The following is a 23356-nucleotide window of genomic DNA, read 5'->3' as shown; positions in this document are numbered from 1 at the left end:
TTGGTTCCTTAACAACCCCTTTTGCCCTGTAGGCAAACTGAAAAAGATCCATTTTGTGTGACAGCATTATGGCCAGATGGTGTCTTTTTAGGGATCAGAATTATGATGGATTCGTTCCTATTATTTGGGACGTTTTCCAAATCCAAAAGGCACTGAAACAGTCTTGCGACCACTCCACCTCGCCGAGCAGAGCGGTCCTTAAGTATCCTACTTCTGAGCTTATCAGGGCCAGAGGATTCATGTTGTTCGACCCGACGAAGGATGGAGGTTACCTGCTGCCCGGTGGTGGTTAGGCTGGGGGAGATGACAGTTGAGCAGCCAAGTCAAAACTGGATGTAGTCCTGTTGTTGTTGTTGGTTGAAGAAGATTTTCTGCAAAGGGGGTGGGATCCGGACGGCTGGCCTCTAGGAATTTGGCAACTCTGTCCAACATAAAATCTAGACCCTGTCAGGCTTCCCTTGCATTGACAGATATTCATTTTTGCTCCATCTTTTTATTGGAGTTGATTTTTGAAAGTCTAGCCATCTTTCTCCAACTCCCTAACTCTGAGTGCGTCCCCCCGTTGTAACCTATTTCCTATGATTTGGGTGAATAGGTATATTTTAAGTCTGTGTCATTGTGTACTAGTGCCACAGCACATTAGTAAGCATGTTTAGATCATTACCACAGGTAAGAAAAAAAAAGAAATCCGAGTCCGTCCATTCAAAGCAACCTTTAAGTGTTCCAGTTATTTCATCAGTCCACACCCTTATTGTTTTAGTGATGGTTTCCCCTGTCTTTAGCTCTGATCTGTATGTGGCCAGCAACAACATAACATAACTGTCAGAGAGGCCAAATGGGGGTCGTGGTTTTACGGTTTAAATGCACCAGGGATTTAAAGTGTCTATAGGTGTAAGTGGTTATTTGTCTCTCTGTGGCCTGTCCAGGGTGTCCCTTGCCTCTTTACACTAAGAAGCTGAGATATGCGTTAGTCCTCTGCCACCTTGCTAAGTAAATAAGCAGTAGAAAACAAATGGAGCCTGACATGATCCTAAACTGACAATGTATTTCACGAGTGGTTTTAACAGAGCAAGGAGCAAATTGATTTTTAATCTAAAAATCGCCTTGACCCTGGATTTTAATTTTTGGCATGTGAATTTGTAGTATGTCCACGTCTCAAATAATGTAGACGTGATTATACGGATGAGCTTTTATTGAAAGGTGATGCAATGACAGCAGAAATGATGTGCAACAAGTGTGATGGAGTCCTCGAAGCCGATGAGTCACTTTGCAATATGTGAATCATCTCAGTCTGACTCACACGACTACTGGAGCCCATTGTAGCTGCCATTGGACACGCGGAAACCCGGGAAAAGTCACAGAAGCTTCTTCACTTTCAATCACATTGACAAACCGGTAACACAATCGTCTGTGTTTGACTGTGATGGTGGTCTGAAAATAACTACACAGTACACAGCCTCGGTGCCACATTTAGCAATAACATGTTTTAATCTCTCAATATACCCGATATGGGAATAAATAGAAGACAGTTTGGTAAACATAGACTACCGCACTTGAGTTACGTCCTTCCATTGCTATAGCAACCAAACTTTATTATAGCTTCAAGTTCATGGGAAATATAGGCAGTAAGTCAAGCGCCAATCCTGGCGACAAAGTTGCGTAACATAAAATAAATATTGTCATTAAAACGAAATTAAAATACTTTTCCCCCATGGACCACATTATGTTAGGTTTATGTTATGTTAAATGAGCACAACCATAACATGACTGGAACTGATAGACTCCGGCTTCTAAAAAGAGGTTTGGCCCATTGACACCTGTAACTTTTATATTTTATATAATTATACAATAATTAAATATATAATTGTTTTAATATAAAATGTTATTTAACACAACAATTGTGCATGAAGTTAACCATTTCACAGCACTAAAAATGGTTTCATTTACATTTTATTTTTTATAGTCTTTAAAAACCAGAAAAAAGAAAATTGAATAATGGTCACCCCAAACTGCTGCTCGCCATTCTTGTACTGAACGTATTGAAGCTTGAAACAGTCGTGAAACAGTTCACGGCAGAAAGGGTGGGATGGCTCTTTAACGGATGTGAGTTTTTATTAAAACAGTTAAAATCCAAAAACATAGCAATTTAAAAAGCTCAGCATCATGAAGTTTTATTACTTCATCAACTCATACCAAACACAAAGTGACATTAATGAAGATAATGATTTGAATCATTGAAAATCTATGCACATTTTACAAACTCTATTATGTGCTCAGCATGATTCGTAAGAACTGAATCACTGTGAAATTGAAAAAAAAGATCCGGGGAACAATCAGAGGGATAAAAAAAAAGAAATCAGCCGGAACAACGCAGGAAACCACAGGGAGAGACGAAGACGTTCCAAAATAATGAGAGGGTAGCATGACAAATACTGACAATCGAGAAAACCCTCGACTCGACCGAACCTGGCGACAGATGCAGTTTCACAGATTGAACTCTTGTATTGAACTAGGAATGAGTTATTTCACAACCTGAACAAGAAAAAAAAAGAAAATAACCCCCCAAAAAAATTGTGTTACATTTGACTAAAATGACTTTTTTTTTTTAAGGTTTATAAGTTTTATATAGTTGAAAAATGGCAACTTAAGGAAATAAAATCTAAATAAAATGTAATTTAAGTAAATTAGACTCATTTTAATTCTTACCATCCAAATGGGGTCTCGCTCAATATTATACTGTATATGTGTGTGTTTGTGTCTCCCCTGTACACCAATTTAACCAAGATCAGCTGGCTGAGCTGAATGACTTAAGCAAAATCAGAATCACCCATAGAACATGTAAAAAGAAAACAAGCATGCCTTGGAGTACCCTATAGTCCTGCGATGCATGCTGGGTCTCATACTAATGAGTTCGATATTAATTCTGAAACTCCAAGGAAGGAACTGGTTTTATCAGTGGCAAAAATCATTGTTTATTTAGTGTCCCTGAACTATTCTTTGTATTTATTTATATTTCCCTGGAATTAAAGCAAACTAAATAAACCTTTTCAAAATTCTTTAAAATTTCTGATGAAGCTTCATGTAGCAGTGTCATGTTGTTTAGAGGTCAGTAGGTGGCGCCAGAAGTTAAAAAAATTATGTGATATTTCATTAGAACAGCTGGTGCAGAGACTTCCATCTTGTGGGCTCTGAAAATAATGACACTGCTTCATGAAGCTTCATCAGACCATCACTGGTTATACCTACTAAACCTGATGTCCATGACGAAAAAATAAAATGTGGCTATAAAATACTTAAATCAAGGTGAGGAAGAAGGTATCGTGGTAAGGTGTGGTGTATTCAGACGGAAGGATGATCCCTCAACATGATGCAAACACAGCTGAATGGCTGAAACATGTCTGATGAAAGCTGGATCCATCATAAGGCCACAGGCCTGTCTATACGCGTCACCCAGCATTATTTAAGTCATTCATTTGTCATTAGGGAAGACGGAGTCACCGGACAGAGGTTGAAGCTAATCCTGGCTGTCATCAAGCAAGAAGCAGAGGAAAGGTCACAACTCTGGTGGAGAGTTCTAGTCCATATTTGGTCATATGAGATTCACAACCATCAGGTGTTTCAATCCACATCGTACTTAAAGCTGAAACATGTTTAAAGTATGGCAAGTATATCTTAAAGCTTTAGCTGTGACCTATATTAACAAACATTTTTAATGGATATTTAAAGGTTTTTTTGTTTCGTGATTTAATTTCTACTTAAAAAGACCTATGACGTGTTGTATGTGCTGTTCAACGCAATGAAAAAAAATACATTGCAGCATTAAAGAACGCAAGGGAATCAAGGACATTTCTTTTAAAGTTCTATCTGCTGCAGCAACAGAAAGAAATTGAAGAAATCCATTTTTTTATATAATTCAACAGCAGCCGAGCGGAAAATTATCCCCAACTGTTGTAATTTTAGCTTCTTATTAGCTGGATATTAATCCTGCCGCTCAAGGGTGTGCAAGGACACATTTCTGTGCCTGTTCCAGGAGATTTATTAAAATCTCCCTTTAGATCACACTTTCACAATAACAACAGATTCAATTGTATATTTTAGACTAACAATCTCATGTGTACGTGTTTCACTTGCACTTTAGTTTTGAGGAGTCAGCTTGTCTTGGATAATCACATTTGGTGCTTGACTAAACTTTTAAACTGTAATATTCTTTGTTATAAACAATTTATGCCATGTTAACGATGGTTCTTTGTAAAGAAATACTCACCTTTGTCATTATTTATGGAAAATTAGGGCTAAGTGTTGACATAGCATTAGATTTATCATTTGCAAATCCAGAGTTGGAAGAGACACAGTTGAAGATGCTCTAGTTTTCACATTTTAAATGTGTGTATCAGGGTGACGACTCATGGTGGGAATGTAAAGGAAGCCAGACTTAAAACCTGAATGTAAACCGAGTTGAAAAATTTCTGTTAAGCAAAGATACGGAATAATTAGGATGTGGAAAATTATCAAGAAAATAGGAGTGACTAGAGAGGATGCAAAATATGGGTCACGATAGAGGAGGCTGGCTTGCTGTGGAAATCAATTAATGACTAATTAAATACTAAACTAATGACCAAGGGGGTCAATAATTAAATTCAATCACTCACCCATAGATACCTAAAAGGATCTCTCCAATGTATATTCACATTGTGACAGACTACAGTATTTATGTTTGCACTTCAACAGGCTGTTTCCGCCGTTTTAAGATCTTCAATGTTAACAATCTTAAAAAACAAATAAATGCTGAGCGAAGGAGAAATTTCAAAGTTGTGAAAGCAAATACATTTTATAAAAGATGTATGTCGTGATGGGTTGATGATGCTTCATGAACCAGCAACCTTTTTTCAGGGTCAACCAGATGTCACTGTCTGCTCTATAATCTATTGCTCTGAAAAACTGCGGATGAAACTTCACATTATTTGAGGGCGCCACCTACTGAGCTGATGTCAGTCAGAATACTTTTTATTGTTGTTTATTGTCCCATTTGTTTATGGGGTTGGCTTCTAGTCACATGTGGTGTGATAAAAACAACAACGATGTCTTCAGATGCTTTATGCTGATATTAATCTTTAATATTTGAAAGTCATCAAAGTCACATTCTGTTTAGACTTACGTAATTTCTCTGCCAATTATAAACTTTTCAATAAATATGACTTTTTTTTGCCGCCTACAACTTTCACTTTACTTACTAAATGTGTCTACTTATAGCAGTTAAAGAAACAAAATACATTTTTATTGTGCTCCTTGTGTGGATAGAAAGTGCAAGCACATTTTAATTAAAACTTACAAAAAACTTGTAACCCGTCCGCACCAGAACATCAGTGATACTCTCTATCCACTCATTACAAGAGAACACAAAGAGACTGCAAGTAACAAAAAAAATACCTTGTAAAATTAAAATTGAGAGAGCAGAGATTGAACCCAAATCTTTAAAGTTTCACAAGCCGTGTATGACTAAAACAAATGTATTACCCTTAAGGTCAGAGTTGGCGATTACCCCTTAGAGTCCAGTTGCTGGTACAGTCTCTACTCCCCAAATTCCTTCTTCACACATGAAGCAGACAAACAATACCAGCATTGAATTAATTATAATCATGGTATATGTGTTTAGGTAAGTTTAATAAACATACTTTAGTTTAACATTTTCCCATCAGTAATTCATTTATAGATAGTTGTTATAAACTGTTTAGTCCCATTATGTCATAGGGCAACAAGAAGGTGCAGGACCCCCTGGACTGATGCTCAGGTTTATCTTACTCCAAAATGATGCACTTAAAAACATCCAAATGCCTCCATACTGCTCGTCTGTAATGTCCATTTTGAATAGGGAAAGAAGAATTGATCCAGAAAGTGTTTTGTCTTTTTGGGGAAGATGAAGACAACTGAGCTCCAGTCGCTACATTAAAATGTACATAGATTTTTGTCTATAACTCTAAAAGAAACAGATCACTCTGAAAATAGTTCAAACCCTTCGTTGACATCAGGGTCAGTAGAAAATGAGTGAAATTTGTATTTTGGGTGAACTATCACTTTAAGATAGAGCATGAAACATTTGACCTGTAGAGTGTTACAAATATGTGTTGTTCAATATTGAACTCCTTAAATCCAATTCAAGCTCGTTCAAGAGAATTATCATGACATTAGTGAAAGTTTGTTTTCATACTGCTGGGGTGCATTTGCTCTAATTAATGAACAGCCTCCTTATCACTGAGTGTTTATGCAAGAGGTGTTCATGCACTTGACAGCTCTCTTCTGAATACATTATCAAAGCATCCCCACTTAATTACTGGGGCAAATTAAAAATAGCAAAGTGAGTGTTGCACTCCTGTCAACACCCACAGCCTGCCATTGTGCGATACTGAGCCTGTGGGCAGCATATGTTAAAGCATCATCCGGTACTACTGTGTATTTCTCTCCATGTGGCCCTTTCACCCTCCTCTTCTGTTGAGTCTACAGCCTGAGCTCCCCTTACCATCGAGCACAAGGACGCTCCAGGCGGGGACCGATTTGAGCGTTGACATACCTACTGGTCCTGCTACATCACAGTGGACGAGTGGCACGAGGCGGACGGAGGTCACCTGCGACTCCACAAGTTAGTAAAATGTCAACAAGCAGCCAGAGGACGTGTTCCTGTTCTGTCATAACTTAGCTTTTTAAATGGTGCTTCATGTAAATGGTCTGCGTCATTGAGACATGAGTGTTATTCTCCTATTGTACGGTTATATAACAGTGGTGAGAGCCGCGTCTCCGATGAATATAAAACAACTGAGTGCAGCTTTCAGTTTTGTGAATTGTGTTACAAAGGTGCTGTCCCTAATCAAGTCCCATATATTGCACTTTCTCCAACAACCCCACAGGAAATACTTAGATGAATGTCTTGTCCTTCTCTTTCCCTAATCTAAACTAATCTCCTTAGAGGTGGACACCCTTTAGAACTTACACAAAGATGATTGTCCCAGACATTTTCAGATGTTTAGTCCCAATATAGACACAAAGGTCAAACATGTGGATATATTTTTTTCCTTCAAGCGTGGACGTCAAATAGAGAAAACTCTGAAAACAACGTTGTGAATGTATCAAGTAGAATAAGACCGATGCATTAAATATGAAATGAATCATAATAAAATGGTTTTTATTATTATATTATGCAGTGAAGTAGGTGTTGGCAGTAAATTACAATTAAATCAATTTCTACTTGAAGCATTTGATGTTCTTTGTTTACATTTTTGGCAGTTAAAAAAGTTTAAAAATGTTTACAATAAGTTTGAATTTATAGTAGAAACCACTACACATTTTTAGAAGTAAACTGAAGTATTGTGGACATTGTAGTTCGGAAGCAATACTTTTTTTTGAGAAAGTGTATTTCATTATAGCTGCTACTTGCTGGCAATAAAAGTTTTATTTTTAGATTCAAGATTCAAGATTATTTCTTCCCCGTGGGGCAATTGGTTTTGCAGCAGTTAAGACAAACACAGTGACAAACAACCACACAACAAAAGATGAATAAAATAAAAAAAGCATATACTAAAATACTGTGGGATGGGCTAGGTGAGTTCCTGGGTCTGCTTGTACTGTGTGGAGTTAAGTAGTGAGATGGAAGAGCGGATGAATGTGTGTTTGTAGCGGTTTGTTTTGGCTGTTGGTTGTCTGAGGCGGATTCTGAGTGAAGCGGGTGAGTACTTTCTGACATGATGGATTTTGCTTTCCTCATTACCTGGGTGTTGTAAAGATCGGTGAGTGGTTGGTGTTGGGAACCTATAATTTTACTGCTCGTAGCTGTGACCCTGATGTGTGAGTTTTTCTGTTTGAGGTTAGTGGAAGCTTCCTCAGGCAAAACAGTCGCTGCTGGCATTTCTTTATGATGACGTCAGTGTTTTGTGTGTAAGTCAGTTTGTTGTCACTTATTTTGCACTGTGGTGTTTGCAGGTGTGGGAGGGTGGCGTCTAAAATCAATACACATGTGCTTAGTTTTTGAGACATTGAGTTCTAAAAAGGCCTGACTGCACCAATTTTAAAAATAATTTAAAACAGGGATGTTTCTGTTCCACTCAGCAAGCTCACCAGAACTGTGTCGTCTGCAAATTTAACAATGTGACGGTTGTCAGATTTGCAGCAACAGTCAGTCGCGTACATGATATAGAGGTGAGAGAACGCAGCCTTGCGGGGATCCGGTGGAAGTCCTTGACGGTGTGGATTGGTGCTCGTTGACTCTGTGACCTGTCAGTGAGCAAGTCCAAGATCCACCCTGTGGTGTAACAGTCCAGGTTCAAATGTTCTCTGTGCTTGTTCACCAGCAGATGTGGTTGGATGGTGTTAAATGCCGGAGAAAAGTCTACAAATAGAAGTCGGGCGTGGATCTTGTTTCCATCGAAACGTTGCCCAGTATGATTGAGGGTAGAGGGATACGAACACGATTCCCTTGCACCACCTCTCCTTCCCTGATTCTGCGCCTTTCTGGAGTGTGCGTCTGTGCCACGGTGGTAGATCTTAAACTCCTCCAGGCTTGGGAAGATCTGGTCCGATGGTGGTCCTGTGACAGTGGGGTTGTTAAATCGAAGCAGGAAGTCCCTGGTGTATTGACGCCTGTCAGGCGAGGGGTTGACGGCCCCCGACTTGCATTAAGAAGAGCACTGTCAGTCGAGCTGTTAGGGGTGAGCCACCACCTGCATGAGTCGGTGACAAGTTATTTTTTCGTCTCCGGATGGGGTTTTACGGGAGTGGTTGTTGTTTGGGAGTTAGCACTACTGAAATCACAACTTTGTCTGAGGTTATTGCAGCTGTAGGTGCTGGAAACGCAACGTAAAAACATTGAAACACAGACTCAAACAGACATGACAAGACGCCATCATCATTTTTGTTTCAAAGTACTTTTATAGTTATACATTTTGTTTGAGTTGTATTCCGTCAGTAGTACTTAATGACAAATGTTTGTCAATTTTAACAGACTCTCACTTCTGTATAGCCAGTGTAATTTGGGGGCTACACTGTGTGTGCGTGAGAAAGTGTGCAGGGTGTAGTTTACAGTTTCATCTCCACATTTTAAAGAAGAAGAAAAATAGAATCCTCTCAAGGAAATGGGGAACTATGTTCACTAGGAACAAGTCTGGGACACGTCATGGAGAGATTCTGTCCTCCAGTGTCCCTTTATTTCCTTTCCGTATTCAATTATATCTCCTGCCATTTTTAATAAAGTTATCTTCTCTTTAAATATGCATGAAATTACATCAGACATGCAGAAAGCACTGTGAATAAACAGCCGATCATTCTCTCCGTGAGTGACATGTGCAGACGTATAGCAGGATAATGCGACACAAAGAGATAATTATTCCCTTTCACACTGCATTTCCCGTTGCACTCTTAAGGGAACCAAGCATATTTCTATGTCTGTACAAACATCGAGCTCAGCTCACTGGGTCAAGACAATTCACAGCTACACAGAAAATGCAATTGACGGGTAGCCGACTCTTTTACAGAACCGCTTGTGGATTCACTTCAAAAGCAGTCTGCTGTTAAATTTCACTCTGTCCCCGATAAGTAATAAAAGATGGAACAAGGGGAACAAGTGTACACACCATCACAAGTGGAAAATGTCACGACTAAACAGCCAATCCCCAAGTTCACAGAGAATGCCAGATCCACAGATGGTGGTTATTTGGTTTGTTATTGCCTTTGGCTCAAGAACAAGTAAAATATGGGTTGAATTTTCTATATTTTGCCCAAACACAGACAAGATTCATCTGCACACATGTCCAGACAGGCATCTAAGTACAATAATTCCTGAATGATATGTGAGATGAAAAACATTTAAATGGTTCCAGAAAGCAATAAAACATCAAAGGGTGGGCTGACAATGGGGCACACTTTTATTCCGTATGTGGCGCCCACAGTCTAAAAATTGTGTAAAGTTTCAATGGAATAGGTGTTCAAAACAATAAGTTATAGAGCAGAGAGTGACATCTAGTGCCTCTGAAAAAATAGAGATTGCTTAATGCAGTTTCAACCCAATGCTTGCTAACGGTACAAAAGTGCTAAATGTACAAAGCTCTAATGATGTGTTCACTGAGACGTGGCTGGAGGATGAATGGGCGAAATGGAAGTAATTTCCCTTTTTGGTTGGAAATACCGTCAAAAGGTGTCAAAAAGTGCTAGTTGTTAAATGTGTTCAACATTTTGGAACATGCTTTTAACTCCAAAAAATGCATAAAGAAATATTAGTTGCAGTTTGACTGTAGGAGTTTAATCAAGTCCTACCATCAGCTGAAAACACCTGGACATTTGTCATAAAATAAATGTCCAGAAGTAAATGTTTGTTTTTGCAAATATGTTAAATAGATTTTGTGGTTCTGTGATTGTTTAGTACATTTTTATAAAGTTTGTTCTTGTCTATTTTCCTCTAAAGCTGCTACACTAATAATGACATATGGAATGTTTAACTACAAGATATTGAAAATGTATTTTGTTTTGGTGAAAATGGAATAAAACACTCACCCAAAGCACATTTTTCTTCTCTACAAATCTTTGAAAAAAATCTATATAGGATTTTTGTGGTAAGGGGGTAATGGTTTCTTAAGGGACACCTTAACCAAAAAAAAGTACAGCCAGAGACTTTTTCTTTAGAATATAACTCGCTCAGCCTTAAGAGATAAATCGCACATCAACATTTGGCGATCAATAGTTGTGGCCTTAGTTTGCACAGGGACCATGACACATGAGACTCATCAGAGTGGGAGAGGCTGCGCTAGCTTCTCATTAGCACAGCGTTGTGACTACACAACTCCCACAACAATAATCAAGAGTATTCCGCACTGAATTTTCAGAAACCAGCCTCAATACTTTCAGACAACGCAGTGTTCTTTAAAACTGTGCATCATTTATGTGTTTTCAGCATTTCTTTTTTCAAACATTCCTGAATTGTCCTACAGTGAACAGCATGCAGGCAACCAAAGGACATATGTCAGCCACCGTGGCTTAATCATTCTGTCTGTGCTGTACAGGACAGTTTATGCCAAGACTCCATCGGGCACCTGTCAGCCACACTGAATAAAACATATTGCTCCAAGCGGACACCGAATAAAGTCGTCTTTTTTGGGTCACCATCTTCCAGCGTGTCTCAGAAGTCCCTTCAAGCTAATTCAACAAGAAATAATGTAAATGTTTTGTATGTGAATCACTGTACAAATCAACATCACTTGTATTGTAATCACTGTCCTACAGAAACGTATTGTGTTTTATGAGGACAGTATCTCAAATATCCCTAACGTGGGAATAATAAAGATATATTAAATCAATTTGTGTTATGGTTTTAAGATCTTTTTTAAGCTTTGTTAAGTCCAAGTTAAAGAAAAAGACAGCATCTGAAGCAATATAAACTACTTGGAGTGAATGTAGGCTTTTAATTCTGATACAAACCAATAAACAAAATTAAAGACGATAAACAATACACAGGACATAACTAAAGCAAAAAGAAAAGAAACAGAGGTAAAATTACGTACGGCAGAAGGAACAAAAGAAAAAAGAAAGCATGTGAAGGTTCAAAAACACTCACACATTATTGCTAAGGAATGCTCAAGCACCACAAAAAAAGAAATCAAGCAAAAACAGAGAGTCAACTGGACCAACATATAAGTTTGCTTGCTTAGACACCACGGACTGGAACCAACAAGTTTAAATGGTGGTTGCAGGATGACGGGCTGGTTCCGGTCAGGTGTGATTGTGAAACACAAGAGTGAAGGAACACAGAATAAATACAATATAATAAATTTAATATAAATTGTCTATAGTCTAATAGCGAATAGAAAGGCTCTGTGAACAGTAGATGCAACTATGTAGAAGTGACCTAAGGGTGTGTTGTACATTTGAACTGTCGTGTTTCCCATTTTTGTCGTTGTATTTGTTTTACTTAAATATTGTGTTGTGTTTCTTGTTTTTCTTGCATGTGTGCGAGTCGGGGGATGTTCGATATGCGAGTTCTTCCATTAGATAAGGAGCGACTCTATCCAGACAAAGCCCGATTTGGATACGATTTGTATTTGGAATTATTAATTGGATACGTTTTGGGTTCTGGATTATACATTTTAAGACGAATGTAAATGAAAAAAAAAAAGTTTTCCTCTGGCTCTATTGGCTGTTTCCGCTCCTGGGTCACCCCTGACATGGAGGTTGTAAATATCATTAAATACGATGAAGTCACGCTAATTCACAAACATGTGTTTCAACGTAAAAGAAGCTTCCTCCCAATTTTGTCATCTTCAAAGCAAGTCGAGAACACACAGCGGAGAAACTGTAAGGAGTTACTAAGCAACGAAACAAGCCAACAAAGTCAATACTGAACTGTTGCTATTCCTGGTCTCTGCTGCTGCTTTGTCTTGATCTTCTAACTAAACCTTTCCTGTTGCATTCATTGAATTACTATAAAGGCCAATGAAGCATCTCACAAAAGACTCTGTTCTCCAAGTACAGAAGATATCATTAAAAAATGATGTCCTCTCTACCTATCTTACCTTTGACCTATAACTCAATTTAGGCTTTCCTGAATCTCTCACTCTGTGTGAGTTTATCAGAATGTCTGTTTCAGCAACGCACTCTTGTTATACAATAAGTGTCTTCTCAACACACTCCGTCCTCTGCTGAACACTTCATTGACTGATCACTAGGGATGTGAGGATTCGTTTTTTGGGGGGGGCTAATTCAATTTTAATTTCACTTATTTGTTTTTGTGAGACTCTTTGGGACCTCATGCACTGATGTTGCTGCTTTTGCTCATCTTAGAGGCATCATTCAAATAAGGATTGTCTTGTGTCTCAGGAAATAAGGAAATATATTGTAAAAAAAAGTTTAACCCTTTAATAGTGGTCTTTTCACCGCAGAAAGAATTGAACACATGCGTTTCAATGAAGTCCTCCAAGGTTTATCCTATCTACAAAATTGGAAAAGGCCGTCAACTGGTAAGTTAACTGCATAACTATCAACTAAGTTTAATTCATGTATTTCAGAGTGCTTACTAAGTTAGATGAATACCTTTTGTATTTAGATGTATCAATAATGATAAATAAGTGCCTCATATTGAAAGTGTAAAAGTAGGAGTAAAAGCACTTCTACCACTTTTTGTACCACCATTTGAAAGCCAAACAATGGAAATACCTAGGAAACCTGTATGGATTGTTGTAAAATGTGAAATGGTTGTCAATTATATATGCTTTCTATGCTTATTTAGCACCTGTAGCGCTTCACACTAAGTCACGCTTTCACACACTGTGGGCTGAAACAGAGTGTCAACAGCCGGGGTGTCAAAGGCCATGTTCACACTGCAGTTACGATTGACCTGAATCTGATTTGCCTTTGACAGTGTGATTAGCACAAGTCTCATTGAATCTGACATTTTCAAATCAGAATCAGGCCATATTTAAATGTGGTACAAATAAAACATCTTTGGAATGCATACACTATCTGAACAGCCCGGCCACATTTAATGAAACTCGCTCTAAACTGTTTTATGAATGAATGAATGACAAATATAGGTGCTTGAAAAAGGAAAAGTTTGCCTCAGGCAGGTGAGAGGAGGGACGGAAGTCGGAGGGTCTTGATCAGACATTGTATATATTTATCTATTTTTGGAAGACTGAACACTGCCTAATATAAATCTGGATTGTATTTTGCGGATCCTGGTGCCGATCGAGTCCTTGAAGAGATAACTCTGATATAACCGTGTCTTTGCAACACACTCCGTCCTCTGCTGAACACTTCATTGACTGATTACTCTGGACGTGAGGATTCGTTTTTGGGGGGGCTAATTAAATTATAATTTTAGTTAATTGTTTTTTTATTGAGACTCTTTGGGATCTCATGCACTGATGTTGCTGCTTTTGCTCATCTTAGAGGCATCATTCAAATCAGGATTGTCTTGTTTCTGGTTGTCCTTCGTGATATCCTAGTGAAAATGGATTATTTCACTCGGATTTCAAACCATCTTTCCTCTCTAACCAGCACCTGTATGTTGTTTCCCTCAAAAGAGTACCCTGTGTCCTTTAAGTGGAGATGGATGGCTACGTATCCAAGCAAACCATTGGGGTTCCTCCATGTTGTGGCTCCTCCTCCGAGGAGCCTCTAAAAGAGCAACTACCCCAGCCATGCCAAAGCCTCAGAGTCTGGGAGGCATATGCCCTAGATGGTCAAATTTGGGTAGGGGCACATGTTATGTGCGAACCACAGCAGCGGGCCTTTTTTTTGGTTCATTTTCAAACCAGTAGCGGGTTGTTCCAAATTGAAGCAGAACTTATACACATAGCTTCACTGTCATATTATTAATTAAGTCATAAAATTACTGTTATCAATCACATCTATTGCATTCTTATAAAATATATCAGAATGAGTCACCAAAATTCAGGGTGCGGTCCAGAAGGGCTTTGCACCACTGACATATTTAGTTTTAGATCCAGGTCAAGATATTTGATTTTTAAGTCCTTATTTTATCCTAAAGTTACACACTTCACGAATCAGAGTTGCCAGGTGTGCTCAAAATTAAAATGTAAGATCAATAATCCTCAAAAAGGTGAGAAGTAGGGTAACTTGGCCATATAACCGGAATTGTCTGCTGGAAATGTTTGTACATTGTGAGCCATCTTTCCTGATAAAAAAGTTTTTTAAAAAGGTTTTCAGCCAATTTAAAACGTTGCTTAAAGTTCAGCTGCACCTGCCCGACTGCACATTCTATTGTACTCTTATTGACACCAAATTTATCACCCACACACAGACACACACACATACACACACACATAGTGCATACTGACATCACTAAGGTATGACTAACCACATTTCTTTTTTTTATTTCAGTTGTGAACGGTGTGAGATAACCTTCCCAAAAGTACGATTCATTTTAGTCTCTCATCTGTAATACTACATTTCCCACCGGTTGCCAAGTATCCATAACAATGTAGGTTACAGCGATCACACAAAGGATATGTATGCAAGATCAAAACAGCTACATCTATAGGATCTTGTAGAGAGTGACACTTTGTTAGTCATCTTCAGAGCTAGAAATAGAACCAGAACATCTACAAAAATGGAGACGTCGAGGCAAATTAATATTTGAGAAATCTGAAGGAGAAACAGGACCTCACTAACAATTTAAATGAGAAGAGGGAATAATGTGCAATGTTATAAGAGTTTATTTTTTTATTTTTAACCCATGTGTTGCCTCTGTGTCAATGTGTATTTCAGGAAGCCGGGGAGGTCGTTTACCTCGACCCAGAGATAACACAAGGGTTAAAGAGAACGGGAGCCATACAATATTGAGAGACTATATACTGTATATTTGTACCTTTTACAATTGCCATTTTACATGGTCATATTATGAGTTTATATCATTTTGAACACTGAAAAAGTGACATAAAAATCTTGAAAAGTGATCAAATAAGAAGCATCTATCATTAACGGTCCTTCATAAATCTATTTATTATTTTACCACAAGAAAGTCTTGTGTTGAAGTAATAATAACATGACTAAACTGAAGAATAAACGAAAATCATTGACCGTCCCCAATTGTAATGTTGGACTGAATAAAACATATAAATAAATTGTTTTCAACTAGTTGTTTAAAATGTATTTAAATTAATTATTTTAAAAGCTTGTTCACTCACAACTTTGTGAATGTCATTATCTAAATTCTATATATCTACAGTTAAACAAACCTTTCATTTCTTATATCAAGTTGAGGACATTTATGTGACAGAATAAATGTAGGCTTTATGTCTCGAGTGGCATTTCTGGGTGGTCAAAAATGTATCTGCTTTATTTCAAATTACACGTGGTGACAATGAATTATTTTGAAGTAGAAAAGTGGAAAACGAGATTACATTTGTCTTATAAACTCTAATTGTTTTTGTTGCCTAAAAAAGGCACTGGTTTTGTAGAATGACCTATGACCTACTATTCCTTTTTTTTCATTTATTATTATCTATCTCCTTGAAACAAGGTTTGCTGAAAGGCATTAAAAAAATCTCACACATTATTCTTGACAGGCTTAGTGTGTTGACCTGTCACCTTGAGGGGCAAGCCCTCTCAATCACAGTATGCTGTGTCTTCATCCATTTGCCAATGTAGGTCTCTTGTCTTCTGTTGGACATGTATCTTATACCTTCTGAATCGGTCGCTGTCTTCCATGAAGCTCCAGTGATTCTCAGTTGGACCGAATGAAATAAATATCTATCCAACTCTCGGGTAAAGAAAATAGGACCGACAGAGCAAGAGCGATACATGTTAGGTGAAGAATTATCATGTTACATGTTACATTTGTGTCAGACGTCAGTCAAATCACCAGGCCACAGTGACATGATAACCAAGTGTTTCTTTATTTACAAACTAAATAGACTTTTGCCACATCTTTTGCTCCTGATCTGGGGTAAGACAAAGTGGTTCCATACAGAGAAATCACACATAATATAGACTCACGTTTGAAAAATTGCTGTTAATTACAAAATGATACAAAGACTTCTCCACAGAGAAACACGAGCACGGTTCTCAGAGTTCGAGGTAGAAAAACATGTGTCACTACTTCTTGGTTTGAAATACGACCGTCATCGTAAATGGGGTCTTGAGTTCTTGTGAGTTGGAAAATGCAACACAAAAATGTTTTACTAGACAAATGTGCACTTAATGCTTTATAACTCCATGATGTGTGAGAAATGTTTAAATATTTATTTGATATAATACACGCCTTTTTTAAGAAAATAAATATTAAATAAAATCTGCAAGAGAAACGGATGTTACCTTGTTTTTCGTCTTAATATTATTTTTTTGCGCCCTGATATTTGAAGATAGTAACATTGACCTTTAACACAAAAATGCATGTCTGTTTTCCAGAAATCTAAAAAAAAGAATAATCTGATTCATTGGAATAAAGGTGACATTTGTTCATATACAAACCTAGTGTGCTTTTTTTTGTTGAACGCCCCAAGATGATTGAATGTGTTGTCCTGTCATTTTCTTTCCCGCCACTTTGACAAAAACAGGGAGCCAAGATGGAATTGTGTCACATACACAAGCGCGGTGTCAACTTGAATATCCTATCAAGCACACTCTGTGATTTACCCTCCAAAAATAGCACGGCTGAGCCGCACACACGTACACGCACACTTAAGTGATCATGCTGTCTCGGTTTTGCCTTTGCAGCGAGGCCAGAGAGTCACCAGCAGCAACTCCTATTCTGCTATTCTGAGTTGTTTTTCCTCGGGGCTGAGGCGCTCTTCCTTCGGTAGCCAGGGTCTGACTAAAGTGAGTCTAAAGCTTAAGAGCCTCATGAACACCCACAGCAGACAGCCGCCTGTTGATGTTGCGATATCTACAGCGAAGTAGGTCGCGATACGTGGAGCGAAGGTCCCTGTTGAAGAAGGCGTAGATGAACGGGTTCATGAGAGAGTTGGCATATCCCAACCACAACAGCACACGCTCCAGCCAGATGGGGACACAGCTGCACTCCACCCCACAGATAAAGGGCCGAGCTGTGGACAGGATGAAGAACGGCAGCCAGCACACGGCGAAGACCCCTACAATCACCCCGAGAGTGGTCGCCGCTTTCTGCTCCCGCTTAAAGATGGAGATGTTCTTGCGTTCACGGGTCAACAGGCGGGAAAAGGCGGCGCACTCTTCCGCCACACCGGCTGGTTTCAAGCCCTGCATCCGCAGCGCCTCATTAGCCACCGTTTCAAGACGCTCACGCCGCGAAATGTCTGTAAAGCGATGTTTGGCCCCGCTTTTCCGAGCCGCCTTGAAAATTTTATAATACATGACCAGCATGACGAGCATGGGGATGTAAAAGGCGACAGCAGTGGAGTAGATGGTGTAGCCAAAGTCCTGGCTAATGAGGCACACCCCGGCTGTATGGACGTTTTTGGCCCAGCCGCAGAAAGGAGGAAGCGTGATGGATGCCGATGCCAGCCACACTCCCAGGATCATCTTCGCCATTAGCTGACCGTTCTGCCGGGCTGGGTAGGTCAAAGGCCTGGTGATCCCCAGATATCTGCAAGGACAGAGAGAAGAGGACATCTTGTCATGACACTTTTAAATGGTAAAGTCCGAACTTACAGTCGTGTAAATATGACAATCAATTGACTTGTAGCATAACAGGCAACCAATTGTAGCCAGAGACTCACAAAATACCGCCATGGATACTTTCAGTTACTACTAAACTGCTGATTACTCAGTAGGTGGCGCCAGGAGTTTAAAAGTGTAAGGTCTCAACAGAATAGTAGAGATAATTAACAATAATTTAAAAATACATTATAGACCAGAGTGACATCAAGTGGTTCATACATAGTAACTACAACTGGGATCACAATAGATACATAGATCTGCAAATACTTCATAAAATTAGAGGAAATTTGGCCGAAAAATATCAATGTGATACGAAACCATTGCTTTGCAGAGTGGGATTTCTATTTTTTTTTTTACAGATATAGATTGATTACAAAGACAATGTACAAAACATATGTGTGCTAATCACAAGTATTAAGAATCATGTGTGTGTCCTTTCCACAGGTATAAAAATGTCATAATTATCAAACAAAAACAAAACAACAAAATTAATTACAGTAACTCAAATATAAAATTATCCATATGCAGTTAAATTGAATAGGTTTTAAGTCTGATCTGAAAAAAAAAATTGTGTTTAAGCCTTAATATCAGACACAAAACAAAATTTTAAAAAAAGCAAATAAACTAAAGCTAATATTTTTTGCATTTTAAAAACCATCATCATCCTTCAAAAAAAAATTGTATCTACTCAAGCTGTTCTGCTTACATCCCCAATCACCAAACTGTTTGTAATATAACGATAGGAAATGTTAGGTTAGGTTAGGTAGAACTTTATTGATCCCTCAGGAGGTCTCCTTCGGGAAATTGTTTATATGTTATATATGTTATATGTAATATATATGTTGATAATATATTTCTTATCCAAGGTTAATTTGAAGAGAAAATGAGTAAATAGCATGCTTGCTTTGAAGCTTTAGGTGCAGATTTTGGATCTCGATATCGGAGAAACTATTGTTGTCCATAATAGCCTAGTTGAAAGCAGACACTGTGTTGTACAAAATGTTCTGTAAAAGTGGAACACAGGACACAGTTTGGACAGAATAACATTTATTTTTTATAATGGGAGCTAAAAATGATCACACAGTTATTGAAGTATTTCTTTATATAATCAGCAGGGAAGCAATCTTGTTTGCATATACATGTTCCGATATTTAAAAACCTGCATTCAGTGAGAGGTCGTCAACTTGGCCGGGGTCCGGAAGCCTATTAACGGCAGTCCTTAGGCATTGAAGGAGCTTAGAAGGTGGAAAGAAAGCCATCAATCAAAAAGGCAGCTTTGTGCTCTTAAATAGCAGCTGGAGGTGTCAGGGAATTAAAGATTAAGTGAAGTGTCACAGACTTCAGTTCCTTCAAAAGTAATAAATAGCAGCTATTCTAAGAAATAAGAAACAGGATCTCTGTAAAGTGCTGCATTGATCTTTGAAGGCAACGTTAAACCAAAAGGTCCTGATAGAGCAACAGAGGGTTTGCTTTCACTCTACTTCAGCTGTTGTCTCCACGATAAAACATCTGTAAATGGATGAATGTTCTTTCCGCTCCCTGAAAGATCAGGTCCGAGTGTTTATATTCTCAGAGCAGTGACTAGATACTGAAGCATTTACATCATTAAGTACTTGTACTAAGTTTAACTTGCAGCATCAATCAGTCCAAAATGGCTGATTCGGCAGAATGTAGAAAAAAATTTTTAAGCATTCTGAGATTATATGATTGAAAATTATTTTGAAAATAACAGCTGCTGAGAAAATCTTGCAGTTTATTATCACTCTATTATGATAAAAACATTTAATGGATTGTATTTAATAATTTTTTCATAGAACCTGATGAGGAAATATTGCCTCTGTTGTTATTAGATATACAGACATCTGTGGAGGATTTTTGTGTTTGTCCAAAATAATAATAGACAATAGATTTTGATAAATCAAGCCACCCGCACACATTTCAGTTCTTGTGTGGCACATGCCTTACATGACGGTTAAAAGCTTAAAACTTGATTTTTAGCTGTACGTCAGACGCTAATCCTTTAACAGCTTTGGGAATGTGTGGGTTTTAAAAATCAGATTTTGCATTTGTTTATTATAGTACCTCAAATATATCTTTTCTGCAGGCCTATGATTGTAAATATCCCTTCCTTATACATTTCTCAAATGTACTTTTAGAAATATATTTGTGTGTATATGTAACTTAAAACTAACTGTAAATTACTTCTAACTATTTCTATGTAAAATAAATATTATTACTTCTATTTATGTATGTAATTGTTATATTTTTACAGGCTGAGTAATCATTGAAAATGCCATGTTGTTAGGTTTATGAGAGTGTATGAACTTTGTGAGATATAAAGATTGCAAGGAGGGATTATGAGGTCTCAAGATTTATTTGAATAGGAATTTGTTCATTGCAGGGGGGTTGTCAGAACATAACCCTGCAATAAACTGGACCACTGTATATCACTTGAAAATGTTTTTCATAAGTCAGCTCTTAAAACATAATAATAAAAACGTTGAGTAATACCACAAAGAAGTCTTATTGCTGCCCTGTGCTACATTTCTCTGTCAAAGTGAGAATCAATCCATTCACCCATCCACAGATCCATCCATCCCTCCATTCATGAATCCATCCATTATTCCAATAACTTAACAATTATCTCAAGTGTTTTATGGACGTGTGACAACAGTCTGTGTCCTTCAAGAACCAATTACACACTGGCTCAAGCCATGTTTAACTAACGGACAGCTCTGATTTTGAGTCATCATTCTTAGGCATCTTAAATTCAATTACCATTGGCCCAGATCCAGGTGTAACCCTGACGTGTTTAAAAACTGCTGGCACCAGTCCACATGATCCATTTATCACAAGCTCGCTGATTTTGAAGGAGAATCACAGCCAGCTGCAGCCCAGCACGCCTGCTCAGACTCCCTTGTTAACAGCTGAAAACACATTGTAGCTGAAGCACAGTGCTGCTGAAAAACATCCAATTACCAGAGTCGACCAATCTGACACTGAACCAATGCTCAGCTATGCTTTTAAATGCTGGAAATAGAATGTATTTAAAATTAGTAAAATGATAAAAGATGACAACAAATGTAATTGACCATCTTTCTCAAGGGTCATTATTGAGGTGTTTGTTGTGGTTGATTTCATTGTCAGCTTTGAGTGAAGTGATGCCAACATCCCTTATTCCGACAACCAGGTTGAGTTTATGTGTCCAAAAACAAAGCTTAAAAAGTTAAATGCTGGTGTCCCTGTGAGGACGTGGCCTTTAAGTGTCTGGAGTTGCAGCAGTAAGAGGGACACCATAAATCCCAACCAGTTATGCCTAGATTTAAGCACGCTCTGAACATTTTCTGAATACATTTGAAAGATTTGCCAATGTCATGTCTGGACAAGGGGAGTAATTTAGGGTCACGTTGGGCTCCCTTGACTCCGACTTTGTCCTTCATCAGGTCCATCACACCCCTCTGTCCAGTGGCATGGATACACATGTATACTTAGCGTCCAAGTATTTCCAATATGTTGAATATGCTTGTACTTTCCACACAATCTTTAGAATTGTACACAAATTATATTATGGGTAAAGCATTGTTGATCATCCAGGGTGTCCTCTTGTCTCATGATGTAACTGGGATAGGATTGAATGCATGACTCAAGTTATGGTTCTCTCTGTTAAAGAACTGCTAAGCAATGCTGGAGCGCCATTTTAATTCTTTCTTATTGGTCGTGTCTTGACTGATAGTTTTTCTTCTCATACAGGTCACCCTATCCTTAATATTACTGTACCTTACTACGTATAGATACTTTTTTTTTTAAAGAAGAAACATGTAAAAAACAGTGGATTTGTTAGAAAAGATAGCTATATATAGAATCGTTTGTTTGGTAATTGACACAATTTGTTTCTCTACAACATAATCTTTTAGGAGACACAAAATAGCTGCCTTGGTGCTTGTTTCTATTTCTCTATGGCTCATTTTTTGTGTTATCTTGTTTCATTCATTTATCCTGTAGTGCCACCACAACATATTTCAATGTTGTGTTTACAAGACTTGCAAAAAGGTATTTCTTATTCTGAAAGTTGAATTATTCTTTTTCTGGTTGATTGATTGATTGAATATAAAGGTAAAAGAAAAGCAAGTGCAAGTTGTTGTTGAAGGACAGATGGCTCACCAATAGATAGGTCAATTAATAGATGGATGAATGAATTTATGGATTGGTGGACCTTTGGATGAATATATTGGTTGATAGAAACTGATTTCACTCAATTCATGTTGAATGAAATGACGATAAATGAAAAAGAAAATCTCAAATGAATCAGTGGCAAAAAATGGCCTTTCTGTGTTTCCTTTTATTACAAAAAATGGGTGAGTTCTAACAAACTATAACAACTAATTTGTTATCTACATGGACAGCTTAAGGTATGTCATCTGCGTGTGTTTCTGTATTGTAATGTTGCCAGGTACAGACAATTTACAAATATTACATTTGTTTGGCCACCGAATTTGATGTAACTGTGGCTGAGTTAAGCTGCTGCTTCCTCTTCAGATTAAAAAGACAGTTCAAGGTGCAAGCAGCAAGTTCACAGCTACATCTTAAGATTAAAAGGTGCTGCACCGTGTTAAACCTCTGAGTAATAATTCAAATCCAATATTCCTGTGACAAACCCTGCGAGCAGCTAACAGCTCTTTATTATGAAGTACTTAAACATGACAGAGTTTTGGAGTCCAGCTACACCGGCACTGTAAAATAAACATGAGATAGTTCCTGGGACGAGAACACTCCTCGCAGCGGGAATTGTTATGAATACATTATAGATATGCAGTAATGCAACTCTCCTCTGTGAATTCATTATTCAGTAATGAGGATGGTGGCTGTGCTGGTTATTTGGGGTGATATTTATGTCTGTGTACCGAGGTAGAGGAGAGGCAGGTTTCCTCGTTGACTCATCTCTGCCTCCCCACCAACATCACGCTCATTTGGTAAAAGGTTCATACTGAAAGAAACAAATGCCAACTTGGATGAGTCTGCACACATTTTTACACCTAATTAAAGTTTTAATGCTCGTTCAAACTTCCACCGCGGCTCAGTTTGAACAGCAACACGGTAAAAGTTTTACGATGTGCGATGATGCGGCAAACACGACAATAAGTGTTTCAACTGTGTTTATTGCTCGACATTTAAAAAGTCAAAGCTCTAAAGGGCAACTAATGTTAAGACCCAACTCTCCTGACTCAGT

The 23356-nt window shown here is 38.1% G+C and overlaps 1 protein-coding gene across 1 annotated transcript in view; it reads right to left on the bottom strand.

Annotated features, from left to right (window-relative positions):
• Positions 1 to 16444: 16444 nt before the first annotated feature.
• The window catches only part of htr7c (5-hydroxytryptamine (serotonin) receptor 7c), a 33521-nt gene continuing 26609 nt past the window's right edge, over positions 16445 to 23356 (bottom strand). Inside the window, exon 2 of the mRNA XM_087796538.1 lies at positions 16445 to 18055. Coding sequence (XP_087652664.1) covers positions 17317 to 18055 — 739 coding nt within the window. The 3' untranslated portion in view covers positions 16445 to 17316. The remainder of the gene's footprint in view (positions 18056 to 23356) is intronic.

Source organism: Callionymus lyra, chromosome 1 (genome assembly GCF_982586985.1).
Source record: "Callionymus lyra chromosome 1, fCalLyr1.hap1.1, whole genome shotgun sequence".
NCBI lineage: Eukaryota > Metazoa > Chordata > Actinopteri > Syngnathiformes > Callionymidae > Callionymus > Callionymus lyra.
This window is presented reverse-complemented; position numbering and strand designations above follow the sequence as displayed.